We start from the raw sequence: 19,381 nt of genomic DNA on the forward strand, positions 1-19,381 counted from the left end.
GCATATGACTTCGATAATAATAATTAAACCTGAAGTAACAAATTGTAAGCTTTTGAATTTCTTCAGTTTCTTCTTCCTTTTATTTACTTATGCTGATATATGTAATACAATTGCAGGCATAGATGGCATAAGAGAGTTGTCTCACTAATGCTGGCCCCTTAACGGATTTATGGATGTCTATCCCGGTTTAAGTGTTTTGGTTTCTTATGTTTCTTTGTTTCTTGCAAACATTGCCATTTGTTACTTGTAGCTTAAGAATAATCGATATATTTTCAGTTTGAATTATGGTATTATCTCGATAGCTGCAAAAAAAAAAAAAAATTCCCCCAGTTTTGCAGCCGTTCTTTTCTTGGTGGAAATTGATGGTTAGCCCGTTTCATTACTGTAATGTTAAATATTCAGTATAAGTTTTTTCTTTACATCGTATTCTTGAATATGCTGGTTTGAGACCAACCACTTGCAATTGTGTGATTTATCTAAGACCTGATCAACTGAGAAGTGTTTTAAAGACATTCTTTAAGATTACAATATTAGGTAATAGTTTTTTGACCAGTGCATTGAATCTATTATATTAATTGTTAATTTTTGCTTAATATAAGAATATTATTATAAATCTTAAGAATGCTTTAGGGCACGTTTAGGAGATGAATGATAAAAGTAGTGCGGACGGGGCCTTTCAAGATGATGAATGGAGCAATTGGGAAGCCACAGAAAAGAACAAACAGGTAGCCTGCCGTAGCCCAAAACAGGGTTCAGTAGTAGTTTTACAGACATCAATATCAGAGACTGATTCACACAATGAATATCATGAGCATCATCGAAAATGAAGATGTGACACTGCAATTCTCCAATAACAGCTTACCCTCCAAGGATTAAAATTCCAGCTGAGTTATCACCGTTGTTATATAACAATCAAATGAAGTCAAAATAAAAGTTGTAATTCCAGGCTGCCACACCCTGCTTGGGCTTCCAAATCTAGAGACTCGGAGGGTTAAATTAAAATATGACTAAAACATCCACAGCTTGAGCCCAGATCAGTAATTAAGGTCTTTTGCCAGCTTGCTGAAAATTGCTGCAATAAATGAACATCGCATAGAGAAATCATATTTGTGAAATTCAGTGGCAATCTGAGGCTATTATGGGAAGGAAGAGAAATCAGACAGCCCTGCAGCTCCAGATTCTGTGAAAATATATAGAGGAAATGTTTCAAATGTCAGCTTCCTCACATCCAGTGAGACTATCAGTTCCAAATGCTACTTGAGAATTCCATAGGAATGATAGGAACTGAGATCAACTTCCAGATGGAGAAGCAAATAAGTATGTTGAAACAAAATACTATTCCCGCCATTGTGCAATAAGAAAGGAGACCAACTCTGCTACCTCCAACAGAGTATCGCATCATGCATAGGAGCAGGAAAAAGTATTTAACCCCTCCTTTGTCTGACAGAGTTATTGACATCGTTTTTAAAAACCAATTGAAAACCACTGAACTAGACCAAAACAAGTCAAATGTTCCAGACCAATAGCCCCCACTTGGTGATGGATTGAAGAACCAACCCAAGAATACGAACATAAAAGAAGTTTTCATATGATAATCCCACCATAGTTGCCACACTAGTTAGTTTTTACATGATTAACATTAAGTGAGTCTAGATCTACCGTTTCTTCAAGGTTCTCCTCACCTCCAGGAAGCTGGATTGAAGACCCAAAAATGGCCATCTTCTCTTTCAAGTTCTTAACAGCCTCATGCTTGTTTGCCAATTCCATGAGCACCTTGATCCTCCTGAAAGAAACATTGCTAGGCTTATGGCCCTTCTCTATCATTTCCAAGAAACACTTTTCTGCTTCCACCAGCTTTCCCATATCACAAAGCAGATCAAACAACACATCAGATACCAAAACATAAGACCCAAAACCCTTCTCCACCATGTCATTCCACAGCTGCAGCGCCATCCCAACCTTTTCATGCCTCCTAAACAACCTAATTAAAAACATACAAGATTGTGTATTTGGCAGGCACCCAGAATCCATCATCCTCTGATACAAACTACATGAGCTTCTCAAATCATTTGACCAATAGAAGACCCTAAAGAACAGATTGTAAGTAGTTGCATTGGGACTCAAACCCTTTCCAACCATTTCATCCATCAAATTATAAGCATCACCAAGCCTCTTTGCTATACAAAAATTTCTAATGGCAGCATTATACGCAGCAACATCTGGGTAACATCCATGCTCCTTCATTTCCTTCAAAACATCTTTAGCTTTATCAGGCTGACCAACCAACCCCAATCCCCCAATAATACTCGTATAAGTTATCACATCAGGCCAAATTTCCTCATCTGTCATCTTTTCAACCACCCTATATGCTTTATCTATATCTCTATTCTTACAATACACATCAATTAAACAATTATATGAAACAACATCCGGTTTAATACCCAATCCCCTCATTTCATTGAAAAACCCCTCAGCTTCCTCCGAGGACTTCCACCCGGACAAAAGTATATTAAAAGTCTGCAAATTTGGCCGAAAATCATGCTTTAAACTATGATAAACATTCCTAGCATCCTTCATACTTTTCTCTTGACACAATGTCCTTAACAAAGCATTAAAACAAGCTGTATCGAATTCAGAAACAAGCTTCTTAAACCTCCTGAAACTATCTACAGTCTCTCTAACCGAACAAACCTTAGCAACTCTAGCTAAAACAACTTGCATTGTTCTTGGGGTTATCAAAGACTGATCCTTTCTCTTAATATCAATTAAAACCTCCCAAATTTGATCAAATTTACGGCTCCTACCCAAAATATAGAGCATAGTATCCAAAGAAAAAGCAGTGTGATAAAACCCTTTCCTTTTTCCAGTATATTTAAAGAACTCAAAAGCTAGAAATGGATTTCCATGGCTAAACCGGACCCTTTTTAGTACTTTATCGATTAAATCATTTGAAAGAAAAATCCCAGTTGATTTTAAGGACTGGGTCAAGTTTTTTGAAGAAGTAGAGCTAGCTATGATGCGGTGGACGGTGTCAACGTCGTCGCTTAAGGGAGGATTGGAATCAGAGCAAAAGAACTTGAAGGGAAGGAATGAGAATAATGAAACGTACCTTGAAGGGGATTGGTGAGACAGAGAGAGACGAATTATCATTGCTTATTTTGCGATATCTGGTTAATAGAAAGTTATGGAGCTTCTTTTCTTTCTTTCTTTTTCTTTTTTTGGGTCTTTTTGTTGCTGTGATTTTGCTTTTGGATTTTGCAGAGTGAGGGAAAAGGTTTGTCACCGAGGGCGCTCCGCCCTTTTTCTATTGGCAAGGCTGAATCAGTAAAGCACGATTATTGTTAAGCGACAACGTTTCAAGTATCATTCAAACGGCTGCGTTTTGATCTTTTAGGTTGCACCATGCACACCCAATGACCTAATAATGAAAATTGCCTTATTTCATTGAAAATGTTAAACATTATAGTCTACGTTCTCTGAGATTTTGTTAAATTACAAAGTTATTAGATTACAATAGGAATATAGGATTATGATACAGTTAGTTTAATTCTCATACAGAATATTCAGAATCTTTTATATATATTTTATTATTTTTTCACAACTTAAAACAAGTTGTTTATTTTTTTTCTTTATGTTATAATTTGATTTTTTTTTTTGTCAACGCATCAAACTCTTTGTAATTAGTTTAGATGCCTAGCTCAGTCGATTTTATTATCAAGGAATTCTTCTTTTCCTTTATTTGAAGAATAATAGAAAAGGTATTGCCTTATTCTAACCAATATTAACCCTTAAAAACCCAAGTGCACATTTATCTAAGGAGACATTATTTGGATATTCATTGCATTATATCTGCAATTACAAACAAAACAATTCTTCCCTCTATTTTACATACATGATACTTTTTTATACAAAGAGGAAAATGTAATGGGAAGTATATATAAATTTATAGTAATTTTCTTTTATCAAGTATAATTTGAGACAAAGAAGATTAAATTCAACTCTTTTGTATCTATCGTCAGATAAATAAAAATATTTGATGATAGTTACAATTTATTCTCGTTTCTCAAGTTACATAAAAGGTATAAAGAGATATAAATATAATTATCTTCTTCCCCCTTTATCTAATTCATTCTCATCTCAAATTGGCATTTTTTTATTCTTCTATTTCATGAGTCGACTGTTGATTATCAAAATGATTTCCATCAACTGGATGGCATTGGTGTCGTCCTTGGCTATCGACGACGTAGCTATTAGATCGTTCCTTCTATAAATATTGATGACAATCGAAAATTGTGTTAGTTCCATCCTTAACAAAGTTAAAGAAGTACTTTATGACAATCAAGGCAATAGAAGTAAGAAACAGCAATCAAGGCAAGGCCATGCAAGTTAGCTGTAATTGCACAAGCGTGGTTTTAGATAGTTGAAGCGCAAATCTTACTTGATAGATTAATTTCTCTTGTTTATATTGAGAAATTAGATATTGATCTTATTTATATTGAAAAAAAACATTACTATCCTTTTCAATATAGAATCAATAATTGATGAATTAAAATTTAAAATTTTTTTCTAAAACTTATTGTAAGTTTTTTTTATTTTTTTATTTACATGTTATATAAAATTATTATCTGTTATAAATTATGAAGTGTAACGAATCCCTCCTCACTACTAAAACATTTATTAGTAGAAAAAGGTCAAATTAAAGTTAATGACTTAGATTTTCTTAAAGATGAATTTTCACTGACATTTTTCTACTACATATTATATTTAAAAGTTGGTAAATGGGAAGACGCATAAAAGAAGATGTCTAGTTTATTCAAAAGACTTAGATAGAGTATTTTGTTTTTGTTACAAATTGTTTAATTTGGCTTTTAGTACAAGTAAACTAACTAATGTTGGTACGAGAGATTGGAAAAATTTTAGTGCTAAGCTTAAGAGTCATGAAATGAGTAATGATCATATTACTTATATGAGTTCTTGGATTGATTTAGAAATGAAATTATTGAAAAATAAAACAATTGATAAAAGTGTTTAAGAATGAATAAAAAGAGATGAAGAACATTGGAAAAAGTATTAACAAGAAATCTTGCTATAGTAAAAGTTAGGATGAAGGAACTATGATTTTTTTAATTTCAATAAAAAAAGTCCCATTTGAATATTTCACTTTAAGCTTTTGAATTAATTGTGTCAGCCCCTAATCATGCCTTTCAAAAAAACAAATCGAACATCATGTCCCTAAAAAATAAACATAACACCAGATCAAATTGGCACTTATTTAATTTTAATTCAGTTAAATGAGTCGATCAATGATTATCAAAATAATTTCTGATAACTTGAACACCTTGTCATCGTCCTCGGCTATCGGGGATGTGGCTATCGGACCATCCCTTCTATAACTATTATGACAATCAATGACTGTGTTGGTTCCATCCTTAACAAAGGTCAAGGCATCCCAATAAGCTTTATTTGACGTCGAACCAAATGCGCTCTGGAACTTCCCCAGTGAAGTGTTGTACTCAGTTTGGCAATCCCCTAGCCGCTGTTTGCCAAGAGGGTCCTGCACTTGTTTAAGAATGGTGGGGATTCGATCGAGTGTGTCTTGAATTTGACTGACAGTCTGGGAAGCGGCGATCAAGGCGAGGCCATGCAAGTCTGCTGTAGGTGAGCGAGCGTGGTTCTTGATAGTCGAAGTGCAAAAGTCGTAGTCTTGAGACTCCTTACAGACACTGTCGATTAAGGCTTCATCAGCATGGCAACAATTGAAGAAAAGAAAGCTGGCTAGGAAAAAGACGGCTACTGAAAGCAAGCACTTGAAGGAAACCATTTTTTTGTTCTTAATTTTTCTGTATACCTAAGAAACATAAATATATATATATATATATTATATAGTGGTTGTAGAGTGCATTCGTGGAAATTCTCAATTTCAGATACATTAGCGGAGATTATGCGCACAGAGGATCCATTGATTATTATTCTTTTGTCTCATTTGCTTCAACCAGATTTCTTTCCATGCATGCAGAATATTCTCCTAGATTGGAAATTTGACCAAAAGGTTGTCAACCCAAATCCCTTAGACTCTTAAAATCCTTCTGATTTGAATTTTAACGTAAAATTAATCACGTCTTTATTGTTAAAGATCCTTCTCAATATTTATAGGAGATTTTAAGTTCTAATATTAAAATTTTAATTTATGGTCACCAATACAATATGGCACCTCTTTCCTCGGTATTATGTCGTCATTTATTGACTTTTAAATTAATTACTTTAAATCAATTATCATAGGAAGAATATTTTTTGAAAAAAATAGTGATAAGATGACCTTTAATTTGTAAGAAGTGACATTTTAAGGAAACAATTTTGAAATGTAAAAGTAACTATTTAAAAAGAGACGTAAAAAGTGCCAAAGCCAAACGTAGACCTCCAAAGATATGTATTTCAAAGGGGAAAAAAGGTAATTGCCCTCTTTGTTGAGGTGAAAAGACCCCATATTCTTTGATAATTAAAGATTGGGCTCTAATTTATAAATAAGGATATGTTCTTCTCCCTACGAGGTATTTTTTAAAAAATAACAAAACTCATGAAGATATCATGCTAGAAAAAATTTCTTAACTATTTAAAAAAAATAAAATAAGTTTTTATTATTTTATTATATTTAATTAAATTTTTATATTTTTATTTTAGATTAAGGAAGCTCTTATAATTAATAGTTATCTAATTATTATTAGTCAAAATACTATTTATTATTTTATATCCATATCACATTAACGTGACACTAATATAAAAGATAAAAAAATCATATGATCATGTTATTATGCTACATTAACAAGTCATATCATCATTAATTATGATATATTAATATATCACATTATTATCAATTATGATATGTTAATATATCATGTCAGCGTCGCATGACATAAAATGACAAATAACATTTTGATTAAGTCAATTATTAGTTATAAAGATTTATTTGACTCGTAATAAAAATACAAGAGTTTATTTGAATTTTTTTAAATAATTTAAGAACTTTTTTAAATATCATGCCAACCATGAAAATAAATCTCGAAGTAAACAATATCTCATAAACACAATTCAAAATCATTTAAATCAGTAGTCTTCTAAGTCCTATGTCAATCCCTTGATTGCATTTAGTTTAATTCATTAGAAATAGGTAAACATGTTTACACTTTCATTTTAAATTTTTTTCAATGAAATAACTAAATTATAAAAGGTTAAATGAAATAGGTATAGTTGAGCATCACTATGGTTTTTATCTATTAATTCCACCTACATACCACTGGCACCTTAAACTCATCTATGAGTATCAATGGTAATTTTTTCAATAATAATAATAACAACAACTACAATTTGGCTTGATCTACAACTTTCCTTGGTATAAGACGATCAATGATTAGCAAAATGATCTTTGATAATTTGATCCCATTGATATCATCCCTGACTATCAGCGATGTGGCTATTGGGGTATTCCTCCTAAAGATATTATGACGATTAATAACTTCGTTTATTCTATCTCTAACAAAGTTTAAGGGGTCCCAATAAGCATTTTTAGACATAAAGCCGAATGAACTCTGAACATTCCCTAATGAACTGTTACAATCTTTTAGGCAAACCCCTAGTCATTGTTGGCCAAGAAGGTCATTCAATTTTTTTAGAGTGTTTGGGATTTGACCGAATGTGTTCTGAATTTGAGCAACAATCACTAAAACAAAGATCAGGGCAAGGCCATGCAAATCGGATGCAGCCAAGTAAAGGTCAGTGCCGAGAGCTGAAGTGCAAAAACTGAAGTCATAGCACTGCTTACAAATGCTGTCAATAAAGGCTTTCAGCATGGCTACTATTGAAGAAGAGGAGATAGATAGGAAAAGGCATAGTAACTAATAAAAATTTTGAATTATTTAAAAATTTTTAAATAAGTTTTTATTATTTTATTATTTTAAAAATTTTGAATTATTAACAGCTTGGCTGCCAGTTTTGAATTATATTATCATAACACCCAAAAAACTCTAATTTAATGAGGAACCTATGGAGTCTACTAAATGTTGCATCCTCTCTATTATTATATCATGTGAACCTACTGCCCAACGTTGGAAAATTAGCTAACTTAGATTCATTCATAAACTTCTCAAATTAAGTTGTAGAGCTTCACACCTCACCCTTCCCAATCCACTCTTTTTCATTCCTTACCGTATTGAAACCCCACCTAAGCACCGCCAAACACCCCTCCTTTTGATCACTCCTACCAATTCCTCTCAAAGTAGCTTCCCCTTACCTTCATCGTTGGGAATGTTAACATTCCCAAGGCACACCTCTTATTGATTTTCCTAACCTCATGTCTATTGGCAATTACCTCTTCCATATAAAAAAAAATTCCTATCAAATACTTATGATCCCTCTTAATCTTCCCTCTACCTCCACAAAATGGCCTTGAATTTTATCCCTACCCCAAACATATTCATAGACACTAACAATTCCTATGACAACTTTCAATTTGGTCTCTTACAAGAAGACAATGCAACCTTCTAACCAACCTCTTTATTTTTCCCCTTCCCATTCCCTTTTTGATCCATTAAAGTAATATTATTATGAACAAAAAAAAAACATATAATTTAACTTTAGCATAGACCTCTTATCCTCTTGTTTGACACCTTCAGCCACCATATATCCAATGTAGGGAAAGCCTTGATCATTGGTTCCTTTGGCAGACGAAAATCTAGTCCAAAGGCTCCCACGAGATCTCTGCTTCCTTCAAAATGACCAAGTTTTTATGCGTTATATAACCATCAGACCCCGATCCTTCTCGATCAACAAGGTAGTTCCTTTTCTCCAAATAGTTTTTCAATAATATCCTTCTTCAATTGTCTCCTTCTCCACAGAGTCGTTCCCCATTTTCAATTCTTTTTTTTTTTCATGATACCCCTGGTAACCTGGCTGCTTTTCCCACGGGCTTTACACCCTTTGGCTCTTTGTCTTTTCGAATGTTTCCGATACAACATCGTCCTTCTCCCATGACTAAGAGGGCCTTACATGGTCCCTCTCTTATAATTAGCTTCTTCGCTAGGTGCTTGTCTCCTTCTCTCCTTTCTTATAAATTATACTACGGCTTCTTTTAATTAATATTTTAATTTTTAAATAAAATATATTAATATCCTCAAGTTTTACCCATAATTTTACTTGTGTTTATTAATTTTCAATATAAACAATTCATCCAAAAAAAATATTTCATTGCACACATAAGTCCAATTATTAATGTTTTTATTAATTTGATGATACGAAAATATTTTTAAAATAATTTTACTTTACAGTAATTTAAAAATTACCATCTTATAAAAACTATAATTTTTTATTTTTTATTTTTTTATTCAAAAAAAAAATTCTCTCCTTCACCTCTTCCTGCAGTCGAAGCCCTATATTCGGCTTTGGCCAAGTAGCTTTGGTCGGATCTCCCATCCGCGCCCCCCCTCCCCCCCAACAGGAGCTCTCTTGGGGAGATCCTGCTGAGGATGGCCGACCGGTGTAAGGAGGGCCGCCGGCTGACTAAGAAAAAAAATAATGAAAAAAAGTAAAAAAAAAATATTTTAAATGTTTTAGGTTTACTGTTAATGTCGCTTATAAGTTTGTAACGAATTGTATGTTTCAAAAACTAATGAATTTATATTAAATTATAGACAAAATTTGAAAGTGTTTATGTATTTTTCTTTACTTTTTATTATTAATTATATTTTTATTCTATTCTCTCTTTTTATTTTTTGAAAAAATATAAAACTATCAACCAAATATATATAATTTAAGTACAATATAGAGAAAAATACATAATAAAAATATGTTTTGTTGTTGACAAATGAAATGGAATTGGAAATGATACTCTGAGATCATCGACGCGAGGTCCACAACTTTGTGGACCATGACGCCTTCCGCATCAGTGTCATTTTCAATATTTAAAAACCGATAACTTGTTATATGGTAAAAGGCCAGCATTTCTTGTTATTAAGAGTATATTAATCGGACCTTGAAAAACAATGTTAACGAGAAGATAATTTAAGACTCTCACTCTCATTCTAGTGTGAGGACCTCCCAGCCTGCAGGCTTGACAAGAAGAGAGATGAATCCATAAATTAATGAAGACATATTTTTGGGATTTGAAAGCTGCAGTAGAGATCTATAAATATACTAGAGATTTTGGCAATTGGACCACGTGATTCAGAAACATGTACTGTATTTTTATTTCACCAGCATTGCTGGAAAAGACCCATTTCTGCATACCCTTTCATTAGCAGAGACTCCTTTCGGAAAAACATTATGAACAGACGCATACAACTGTGACCCCACACGTCAAGTTGCCTCTAGACTTGATCACTTCGACACCAGGAAAAGAACAAAAAAAAAAAGAAGGCAAAATCTGGAAGCTTTTATTTCCAAATCCCTGTTTAACACCCCCTCCGCCTTTCAATAGGGAAAAGGAATTTGCCCCCTTTTTGGCTCTTTAATTTTTTACATCTATGGTTTAATTAGTTGATGTATTGATCCGATCCTTCTTCCAAACGATAGCTGGCCATGTTCACGCAGCTGATGGGGCGGTCACGTATTGGACTGCACCAGTTTCTGAGAGCGCCGCCAGGAATGGCTGCAGGTTCACGGGCTCTGCCTGTCCTTCGGCAACGGTTGGTTTCTTGTAATCAAGTGACTCGTCGTTGTAAATGTCCCACCATTTCTGCACAAGCTTCTTGATGTCTTCTCTTTGCATGTTCTCTTCTTTCCCTGTGTACCTCCACGGTTTTGACCCCTGTTTACTCCCACGCACCACACAGTCAGCAATCAAGACTAAGACCAAGTGTTAGTTAAGAAGAAAAAAAAAATTCTCTAATAAGAACTTTCTTGTTTAAACTACTTACCGCTGCACAGTAATGAACAACTTTAACTTTGTCCAGCTCCACATTCTCTGGATGACGCCATAACATGGCGAGAACAAGGTTGTATACCAAAGAAATTGGCTTGTAAATGTCCCTAAAGAACATGTTCAAAAAGTCCTGTCACCAACAAAATGTCCAAATCAGTTTACTTTAATCCTACAAACCGATCATTTAATTTCTTTACTTTTTGAATTATTAATTTCATCAATTGAAAACTTTTCAAGATACCTGCTCAGCAAATGGGGTAGGAGGGGTGATTATAAGGGTCTCCAAGAGATTTTCATAGATGGAAAGGCTGGGCTCAAACACAAACATGCCGGCGTTGAAGTAAAGAGCAGGGGGCTGACCCATCTCGGCAGGCCACTTGACCTTGTCAGGGCACTGTTGGCAGTAACCGATCTTGTATTGTGGGGTGTGGCTCCATGTTTTCTCACAGAAACAGTCCATTACAGCGTAAAAATGCCCATCAGGCAAATCTAACAGGTGATCAATGTTGTCAAATACCTGAATGTCTCCGTCCAGGTATATCATTTTACTGTACTCAACGAACTGCACCCACAAAATTCATACCAGGAAATTAAATGAAAAGAATTCGTATAAATAAAACTAGCGTACTTATACAAGACAAATCATGTTACAGACCGTAAGTCAACTCAAGAGTCTTATAACATTTGTTGGCATGAAAAGACACTAACACCCCTCTTTACAATAATAACCGTCCAGATCATGGAAGGGCATTCTCGTCAAAAAAAATAAGATCCCATTGAACTTTCTTGAAACATGTATCGCCTGATAATCCAGACATTATGCCCAGGTTAACGCAGGCTAAAATACTGAGAGGCCGCCACGTTGACAGACAGAACCAGCAAATTAATTAACCACGTGCAACGTAGCAAAGAACGTACCTCCCAAATACGGAGCTTAGAATAGTTGATGACGTAGTAAGCCATGGCGAACTGTGTCTGGTTCTCAGGCGGGTAAACGGGTTCGATCTCTCGAACGATACAACCCTGGTTCTCCAGTACCCGCCTGTGCTCCTCAGGCACGTCGGGCAAAACGGCAACTACTAATGGGTACGCGGATTTGACTTTCCTTAAACCTTTGGCTAACCCTACAACACCTTTCACGTAGTCTCCATTTCCAGCCAAGAACGTGACATAAGCCCGCTTAGGCAACGTGACAGGTTTGGCTAAAGCGGTTGGTTTAGCAGCAGCTTGAACCAGTTCAGGAGCCATGGGAGTCTAAAAGGCAGTAGAGGGCCGGGAGGGAGATGGCTAAAGGAGAACTGAAGAGAGCTCTTTCCGCTTTGGCTTTGCTGAGTTTTTTCCTTGAAGAACTTGACATGGCTGAAGGTGTTTAAATAGAACCTGAACCGGAGAGGTTAATTCTAGACAGTTAATGCAAAATTTTATGTTTCAGTTCCGATCATGTTTGTGTATTTGCCATACACGTGTCCTTCAAGATGATCCAACGGTGGCAGTAGTGGTTCCGAAAAAGTTCTGGAATGGGACCTACCGTAATAGTGGTAGTGGAAGATGCTAGAAGGTCTTTATATTTTGTTGTAAGAGGAAAAGAGTTTTAATCAGCTGCGATTTGGTGCATGTCGATCACGGGACATAAACTTTGTCCTATCAACATATCATCATCGAAATCATCCAATCAAAACTCAAAGTACTCAAGATCAGCGGAGAGAGTTTTGTATTTGGTAAGAGTACTGGATCAGAAATAGCAACTAATATTTACTCCTTCGGGGATGATATCCGAAATTTGCGACCATGAATAATCAAACAAGCAAATAAAAGTAGAACCGTACTCATTTGTGCCTTGCTTGGTGTGAGGTTGAGGTGGATAGTATAAGGCAGCAAAGGTGGTAGAAAATCAACAAGATTCTCGACAATTCAAAGCTATTTTATGCGAGATCACAGCCTTGAATCATGTAGAAGAATCCCTCTTTCTATGCCAAAGTAGTAATGGTCTTAATTTATAATTACCCATTTAATGCACTTCTAACTTCTTTATGCAAAAAATATTACATGTTACTTTCACTTTTATCCTTATGGGTTCTGGAATTAACCAGTAAAGTCTCCAATAATTGGAAATTTTGAACTTATATGTTGCCATTTTTGTCACCAAAATGAAGTGAATTTTGCTATAACTCTAGTCACTTTTATCTCAATTATTTATTTTCTTCTCCATCAATATTGCCTAAACAAAGTCTGATAATTATGCAAATATGATATGCCTCTATAAGAGGATCTTTGATTAAAATTATTTTTTTCCTTTTTCAATTGTTTTGAGGAATACTTTCTTTCACTTAATAATTTTTTTAATAGCTAAATGGTTAGTAATGAGAATCTGAATGTAGTTGGGTAGGTGCGTCTGGTTTGGTGCAATCTCCTCCACCACTAGTACCATGATTCGTTCTACTATTATTGATGACATGCTACTACTAATATGCAAATCCTAGTTTTGTCCTTAAATTAGTACTTTGATTGTTTGCCTTTGCCATGATTGATGTTACTTTGGAGCTAAAGTTCCAAACAAGTCACCAATCTGTCCCTCATTTGTTTTCTTGAATACTTTAAAGAAGTGCACCCCCACCAATCCAAATTTGTTCTGAAATCCGAAATTTTCATAATTGTAAAAAAATCTTTATCTCAGCTTCTGTGTATTGTTTGTTTTTAAGTTGTACAGCTTACAAAAATGGAACTTAAAAGAATATATATATATATATATATAGATATATATCAAAACTTTTACAAGTGTCTAGTCCATTTTGTGACTGATAGAATAGGTACTTCCTTCTCTTTTTCTCGTCCATTTGCTGAACTGTCGAAATTAAAACCCAGAGCTTGTTTTCACTTTCCTGACATGTTTGAGACTCAGTCAAATTCACAACAAGCAGACAAATTAAGAAACCCGTCGAATCTGTCTCTTTGGACTGCATGGAACAACTAAAGCAGACTCAGACTCCCCGTCCTCTCCCAGTCCACGTGCTACAGGAAACAATGTGGAGCCCTGAAATTTTTAAACCTTCGTTGGGCCCACATTGCTGGGGCTAGCTTGTTTGTCATGTGATTCTAAAAGGTTCCACTGCACCAGTTTCGTGGTCAGTACTCCTCGATTGATTGTCACCAAGGACGCTCCCTCTTTTTACAAGTCCTGTGCAGCAGCATCTGCCAACAATCCACTATCCGCACTTGGCAGATCACAAATGGGCCCTGCTGGAAAATTTTAGCCCCGACGTTCAGCCAACTTGAACCATTCTATAAATCCTATTTCCAATTATTCAAGAGGCAACTGTTCTATTTCTTTTTCCTTGTCCCTGTTTTTTCCCTTGGTTTGGACTGTTATTTGTTTTCCGTTTTTTTTTCTCAGACTAAAATAGTAAAGTCGTTTGAGCAAAATTAAGACCTAAGTATGATTTTTGAGTTAACTTTTGTGGCTCAGATTGGTACTTGACAAGCCTTGACTAATTCCATGTGTTATTTTCATTTGGTTAATAGATGATTGATGTCGCCATTTCATTGGTTCTACTTCCAAGGGGACTTAAACGTGAATCACCCACTATATTTAATTTGAGGATGGAGACATTTCCGGAATGATCCATGAAGTGTCTAGTAGCCTATACACTATAGTTGGCAAAACTTATTGCCATTCGTATTAACAGTCTAATGTTAATTACCTTTCCCCCTTTTTCTAAAGAAAAAAAATTAAATTTAAAGAAAAACTATACTATACATCAACTCTGGAGATTTTAAATATCATAAATAAGTTTAAAACATTACCACTTATCATATGTCTATGACGCTATAATTAAAAAGAGTAATTAATTTTTAAATGTGTTTGTGACAAAATTTCCCTTTAAACTTTTTCATCTGAAGCTACTAACTAACTAACACAGTACCCAGCAAAGGACCAAAATCCTACTAAACAAATCGAAGGCCCTGCATTTATCGCCTGTGGCAGTTGGACCCAGTTCATTCAAGCTAATCACTACTAGGGCCTTTGAGCTAAGTCGGATGAACTAATCAAGGCGGCAAAAGGGCCTCGCGTCCATTCTGTAGAAAAGAAAAAGCAGAACAATAAAACGTTCCGTGCGCGAACGAGGGAAATTTTTTAGGAGCGAAAAGTGCCAAGCAGAGTGAGACTCCCCCCAGACAAATTGGTTCTATCGGAACCTCTGATGCCTCTACAATCCATTAAAGCTTTCTAAAGAAAGGAGAGTCACAATTTTCATTGGATAATCGTCTTACTCATGGATCTAAGCCAGGTAAAATTCAACCAAAATCCAAAGTCTTAATACAAAAAGTGGAATTTAATTTGATGCCGTATAATCTCTCACCTCATGATATTACTCGTAACTATGAATCTTTTTTCTTCAGCTCTTGAAATTCAGTTTAAAATTTGATTCCAATCATCATTGCTAGATATCAGATCTCTTGTTTTTTTGTGTCTTTGTCTGTTACGTGATTTAAGAATTCTTATTGTTCAGATTCATATATATATATATATATATATATATATATATATTCTATTTTACTCTCAATGTAGTACGTTGAAGAAAACTATGCAAATCCGAAAACATGCTTCTTTCATGTGCTCTTCAAGGTGAACACGATATATCTTTTTATATTTGTAATTCTTTGTTTCAAGAATTGAGTGACTCGCTGCTCTCGACTGTAACTGCTTTCAGACTTTTTATTTGACAGGCTTCAGCTTTGACATTTTACCTACTTTCTGCGCTGTTCGCTGATAGCTTTGTTATCATCTTCGTGATCACTGTTGTGCTTGCTGCTCTTGATTTTTGGGTTGTCAAGAATGTAAGCGGCCGTATCTTAGTTGGGCTTAGGTGGTGGAATGAGATAAACGACCAAGGTGAGAGCGTGTGGAGATTTGAGTGCCTTGACGAACAGGTTCATTATTTACATTTTTACATTTGGTTATCCCATCTCATAATGCGCTTTATGGTAACATTTTACCAGTCTAGTCATTTCGTGTTTGTAATTTTTTTTTTCTCTCTATGCAGTCGTTAGCTCGTATTAACAAAAAGGATTCCTGGCTATTTTGGTGGACACTGTACCTTAATGTGAGTGATCGTTAGGAAAATGGATTGAAAGGGACTTGCTGATGATTATTAACTAGATTTTGTGGATATCTAAAACTTTTATCTTGCTATTCTCAATGCACCGTAATCTTCTAGAATTGCCATTTATAAGTAATGATGTGCATACTGCATTGTAGGGTTAGGAATCTTTCCATACTCTTGATATACTTGAAGTGAACATTTCTTTCTTTTGTTTTGTCCTTTTTCAGGCAGCTGCTTGGATCATTTTTGCAATATTATCGCTTCTAAGGTTTCAGGCTGATTATCTCCTGGTTGTGGGTGTTTGTTTGAGCCTTGGCATTGCCAACATCATTGGATTCACCAAATGCCGTAAAGGTACGAGATTCTGCCATTTCAGATTTATAGTGATTTCAATGCTGTTATAATATTGTGATAATTGTGGTGAAGAATGGGATGAAGGGTGATAATGCTAGATTACACATCATAGCAGCCAAAGTGGCAAGCCTGGTTTTGGTAGCTTGAGCAGGGCCCTTCAAGCCCGAAACCATTCATGCTCAGCCGCTGCCAATAGCACTATGAGAAGTTCACTGAATATGAAAAATCATTTTAACTAGTACTTTATTTATTTAGAGCATGTATTTACATGATCATAAAAACAGAATCCTTTTTACTAGAAATAATTTCCTGAGTAAGTGTGATTGTTGTTTCTGGCTCTGCATCCAAATTTCCAGAGTTCAAAGTGGTGTTTAGAGCTGCCTTATCATGAGAAGTCGTTTGTTAACCAACTAAACTACATGCTATCCGTTCTGAGAAATAGCTGCATGTACTCTTTACTATTTGATCATGTTCTTTTGTGCAATGTTTGAATAGAAACCATTATAACCATAGTATCACCAGCTATCTGACAGGCCTACGTGAGTGCATGGAATGGGCTGCCCAGCCAGGCTAGTCCAACAAGAAGTGCATGGAGTTGAGATTAAGGAAATAAATTGCTCATTGGCTCATCGAGGTCCTAGATTGGGCTTAAATTAGCTCTCTTGAGATCGCAAGAACATAAGAATTCTAGATCGAGCCTTGTCCAAGCGTTAAATCTTATACTGCACAAGTTGGTTCTCTGCAAAGAGATATATGGATAACATGTAATTAGAAGTAAAATACAGACTATGCATGCTTAAAAAACAGATATTTACAAGCACAAATCTCCGAAGATCAGCTTAAATCTTGGATTTAGTTACGTTTGTTTTGATGGAGAACTGACTTTATGCTACTGATTTTCTTCGGGAAAAGGAAAAACGCTTTATTGACTTGGTGGTGGGTTGAGGCCCCTCCGTTTATTCTAACTGGTTGGGTGGGTTTGTTTATTGGATTGAAGGTGAACTGGGCTCAAGCTTATTGCAGAGCTCTTGACTCCCAGCCTTAGTCTGACTTGAACCTTCTATGTGATGCTAATTCTCGGCTACAGTTTAGATCATTTCTTTGATCTGACAAAGTGCTCTTTCTAATTCAGATGCCAAGAAGAAGATTCAAGCGTTTGCCTCTCAGACCATTGCTTCTCGTGTCTCATCTACAATACAGTCAGCATTTGGCGTGGTATAAGTTGTCTGAATGGCAAAGGATTTCATCAAATTTCATTGCCCAAATTGCTTAACTAAGATGGTAGGCACTGAATACTATTTCCCCATAGGTAACCACAGAAATATACCACTGTTCTTTTTTCATTTTTAGCTGGTGGTCAACATCAGGTAAATAATGGCTTCACTTGCTCGAAATTTCTAATGCTCCTTGTCATATATAAGGAAAGATGTGCAATTGTGATCTTTGCCAATAAGGAAGGAAAAAAGAAAAATTCAAATTACTATTTCTTTTTTCTAATTTTAATTAATCCTCCGTCGAATTTGTAACTGGTTCATATTCAATATCACATTCTTGCTCTATAGTTTGCTGAGTATAGTAGAATTCCAAATTTACACTTCTTGTGCTGATTTTTCTCATGCCTGTACAAATGTAATGACGTTCAGTAGTTCCTCTGCTTAAATTTGCTAATATTTCCCTCTAGTCTTAGCCTTTTTGGTAATTCTGCACTGTTACTTTAGCATATAAGGATGTTGCAGAGTGCCATCTGATCTGATTGCGGACCATACCACACACCCGACATAAAAGTTTAGGTTTTTTAATTGGAATTATTTGTAGTGCCTTTCTTCCCCAATTTTGATTAAGGGAACTCTAAAATGAATGGATCTCTTATGTCAAAAGGACATATTTATTTACATTATTGTAATAATTTTGTGTTTACTTTATAGTATTGACGACTTCAAAACACCTTACGAGAAGAAGAGGTTTGAAATAGAAATAAGTGCAAGAAGCTTCTATTTTGACCGCGAAAAAAAAAAAAACCTCATTTGCAGTCAGCCCGGGAGGTCTACTACTTTAATGGGTCTAGGGCTTGGCCTTTTCCATCTCTTTATTCTTTTAAAAAGAGCAAAACAGAAGGCATAGATGGTGGAGTTTGAGGAGATATTTTATCTTTTCTTAGGGTCTAGACTCTGGAGTCCATGAAATAGGTTGTCAAGCTTACGCAACTTTCATCTTTATGAAAAAAGAAATATACTTCTACAAATCCATTGACTCTGCAAGAAGCCATCCCGTCGTTGAAAGCCGACTCTAAATTTTGTTTTTTTAACCCTTCTTTTGGCAGAATCTATCATGTTAAATTTCAGAATGCATAAATTGTGTCCAATGTCACATATAGTGTGGACTCTCAAAGTCAACTTATGTTTTTGTATCATTAAATTAATCAAATTTGGTGGTTTTATTTTTCTGCTTAAGAGAAATAACTCAAGTTGGATTCAATGTTTGTTATTCCTTAGTGGAGGTCAAGAGTTAATCATTTCTGTTTTTACTTTGAACTAGTCATGGAAAAAAGAGAGAAAGGAGTTCGTGTTTTTTAGTAGGATGCCGTTTATACCGGGCAAGTGATGATGGGGTTTCATTAATATTCGTGTTATTTGGTGTTTAATTTTGTCAAAAGCAATGGAAGCTTTTCTCATAACGTGATATACATGACCAAAATGGGACATCATTTAACATTGACAATCTTAAAGAAGAAAATTTGTGACTGGAATCAAGCCTGGTTATTATCATCCAACAATTATAACCTTTTTCTTTTTTCAGAAAGAAATCAAGAAAATATCGTGGTAAACCAAGTTCATGGCACGAATGAAAATTTTGTTATGTTTAGAGGGGAGAGAGAGTGTGTGTGTGTGTGTTTTCATTGTGGGCCGCAGCCGACGAGATGCCTCGAATGTAGACTTGGTGGAACAAATACTTTCTAGTAGTAGTGTTCCTGTTCCTGTTTTCTTTACGGTTGGGAGCTTTCACAAGCAAAATCCTT

At 35.2% G+C, this 19,381-nt stretch overlaps 4 protein-coding genes and 1 pseudogene across 5 annotated transcripts in view; 2 read left to right on the top strand and 3 right to left on the bottom strand.

Annotated features, from left to right (window-relative positions):
- LOC110413298 (ADP-ribosylation factor) overlaps nucleotides 1-419 on the top strand; it is a 2,363-nt gene extending 1,944 nt beyond the window's left edge. Inside the window, exon 7 of the mRNA XM_089782998.1 lies at nucleotides 115-419. Coding sequence (XP_089639124.1) covers nucleotides 115-122 — 8 coding nt within the window. The 3' untranslated portion in view covers nucleotides 123-419. The remainder of the gene's footprint in view (nucleotides 1-114) is intronic.
- Nucleotides 270-3,284, bottom strand: LOC110413297 (Pentatricopeptide repeat (PPR) superfamily protein). The gene has a single exon (XM_021424060.2). It carries the CDS (start codon nucleotides 3,148-3,150, stop codon nucleotides 1,615-1,617), a length of 1,536 nt encoding a protein of 511 aa, XP_021279735.1. The 5' UTR covers nucleotides 3,151-3,284; the 3' UTR covers nucleotides 270-1,614.
- Nucleotides 3,285-5,287: 2,003 nt separating this feature from the next.
- On the bottom strand, nucleotides 5,288-5,821 carry LOC110414379 (pectinesterase inhibitor 5-like). Its single transcript, XM_021425522.1, has one exon. It carries the CDS (start codon nucleotides 5,819-5,821, stop codon nucleotides 5,288-5,290), a length of 534 nt encoding a protein of 177 aa, XP_021281197.1.
- A 4,390-nt stretch (nucleotides 5,822-10,211) lies between these two features.
- Nucleotides 10,212-12,268, bottom strand: GOLS1 (galactinol synthase 1). Its single transcript, XM_021424609.1, has 4 exons — nucleotides 11,828-12,268; nucleotides 11,151-11,471; nucleotides 10,905-11,039; nucleotides 10,212-10,795 (listed from the first exon to the last, which is right to left on the bottom strand). The coding sequence occupies exons 1-4, from the start codon at nucleotides 12,155-12,157 to the stop codon at nucleotides 10,571-10,573; spliced, it is 1,011 nt and encodes a 336-aa protein (XP_021280284.1). The 5' UTR covers nucleotides 12,158-12,268; the 3' UTR covers nucleotides 10,212-10,570.
- Nucleotides 12,269-15,470: 3,202 nt separating this feature from the next.
- LOC110413317 (Golgi apparatus membrane protein-like protein ECHIDNA) lies at nucleotides 15,471-17,817 on the top strand (annotated as a pseudogene). Its single transcript, XR_016351075.1, has 5 exons — nucleotides 15,471-15,533; nucleotides 15,635-15,838; nucleotides 15,952-16,011; nucleotides 16,239-16,365; nucleotides 17,498-17,817. The product of XR_016351075.1 is annotated as a Golgi apparatus membrane protein-like protein ECHIDNA (transcript).
- Nucleotides 17,818-19,381: the final 1,564 nt, after the last annotated feature.

This window comes from Theobroma umbraticum, unplaced genomic scaffold, assembly GCF_002168275.2.
Source record: "Theobroma umbraticum cultivar Fairchild unplaced genomic scaffold, ASM216827v3 scaffold_4.1, whole genome shotgun sequence".
NCBI classification, from domain to species: domain Eukaryota; kingdom Viridiplantae; phylum Streptophyta; class Magnoliopsida; order Malvales; family Malvaceae; genus Theobroma; species Theobroma umbraticum.

Excerpts from the sequence above, each read along its gene's own strand:
- LOC110413297 (XM_021424060.2), bottom strand. The coding sequence starts at position 3,150 with ATGATAATTCGTCTCTCTCTGTCTCACCAATCCCCTTCAAGGTACGTT.
- LOC110414379 (XM_021425522.1), bottom strand. The coding sequence starts at position 5,821 with ATGGTTTCCTTCAAGTGCTTGCTTTCAGTAGCCGTCTTTTTCCTAGCC.
- GOLS1 (XM_021424609.1), bottom strand. The coding sequence starts at position 12,157 with ATGGCTCCTGAACTGGTTCAAGCTGCTGCTAAACCAACCGCTTTAGCC. Across the intron at positions 11,472-11,827 it reads CTAAGCTCCGTATTTGGGAG|TTCGTTGAGTACAGTAAAAT; the intron begins GTACGTTCTTTG and ends TTGTGGGTGCAG. Across the intron at positions 11,040-11,150 it reads CTACCCCATTTGCTGAGCAG|GACTTTTTGAACATGTTCTT; the intron begins GTATCTTGAAAA and ends TGTTGGTGACAG.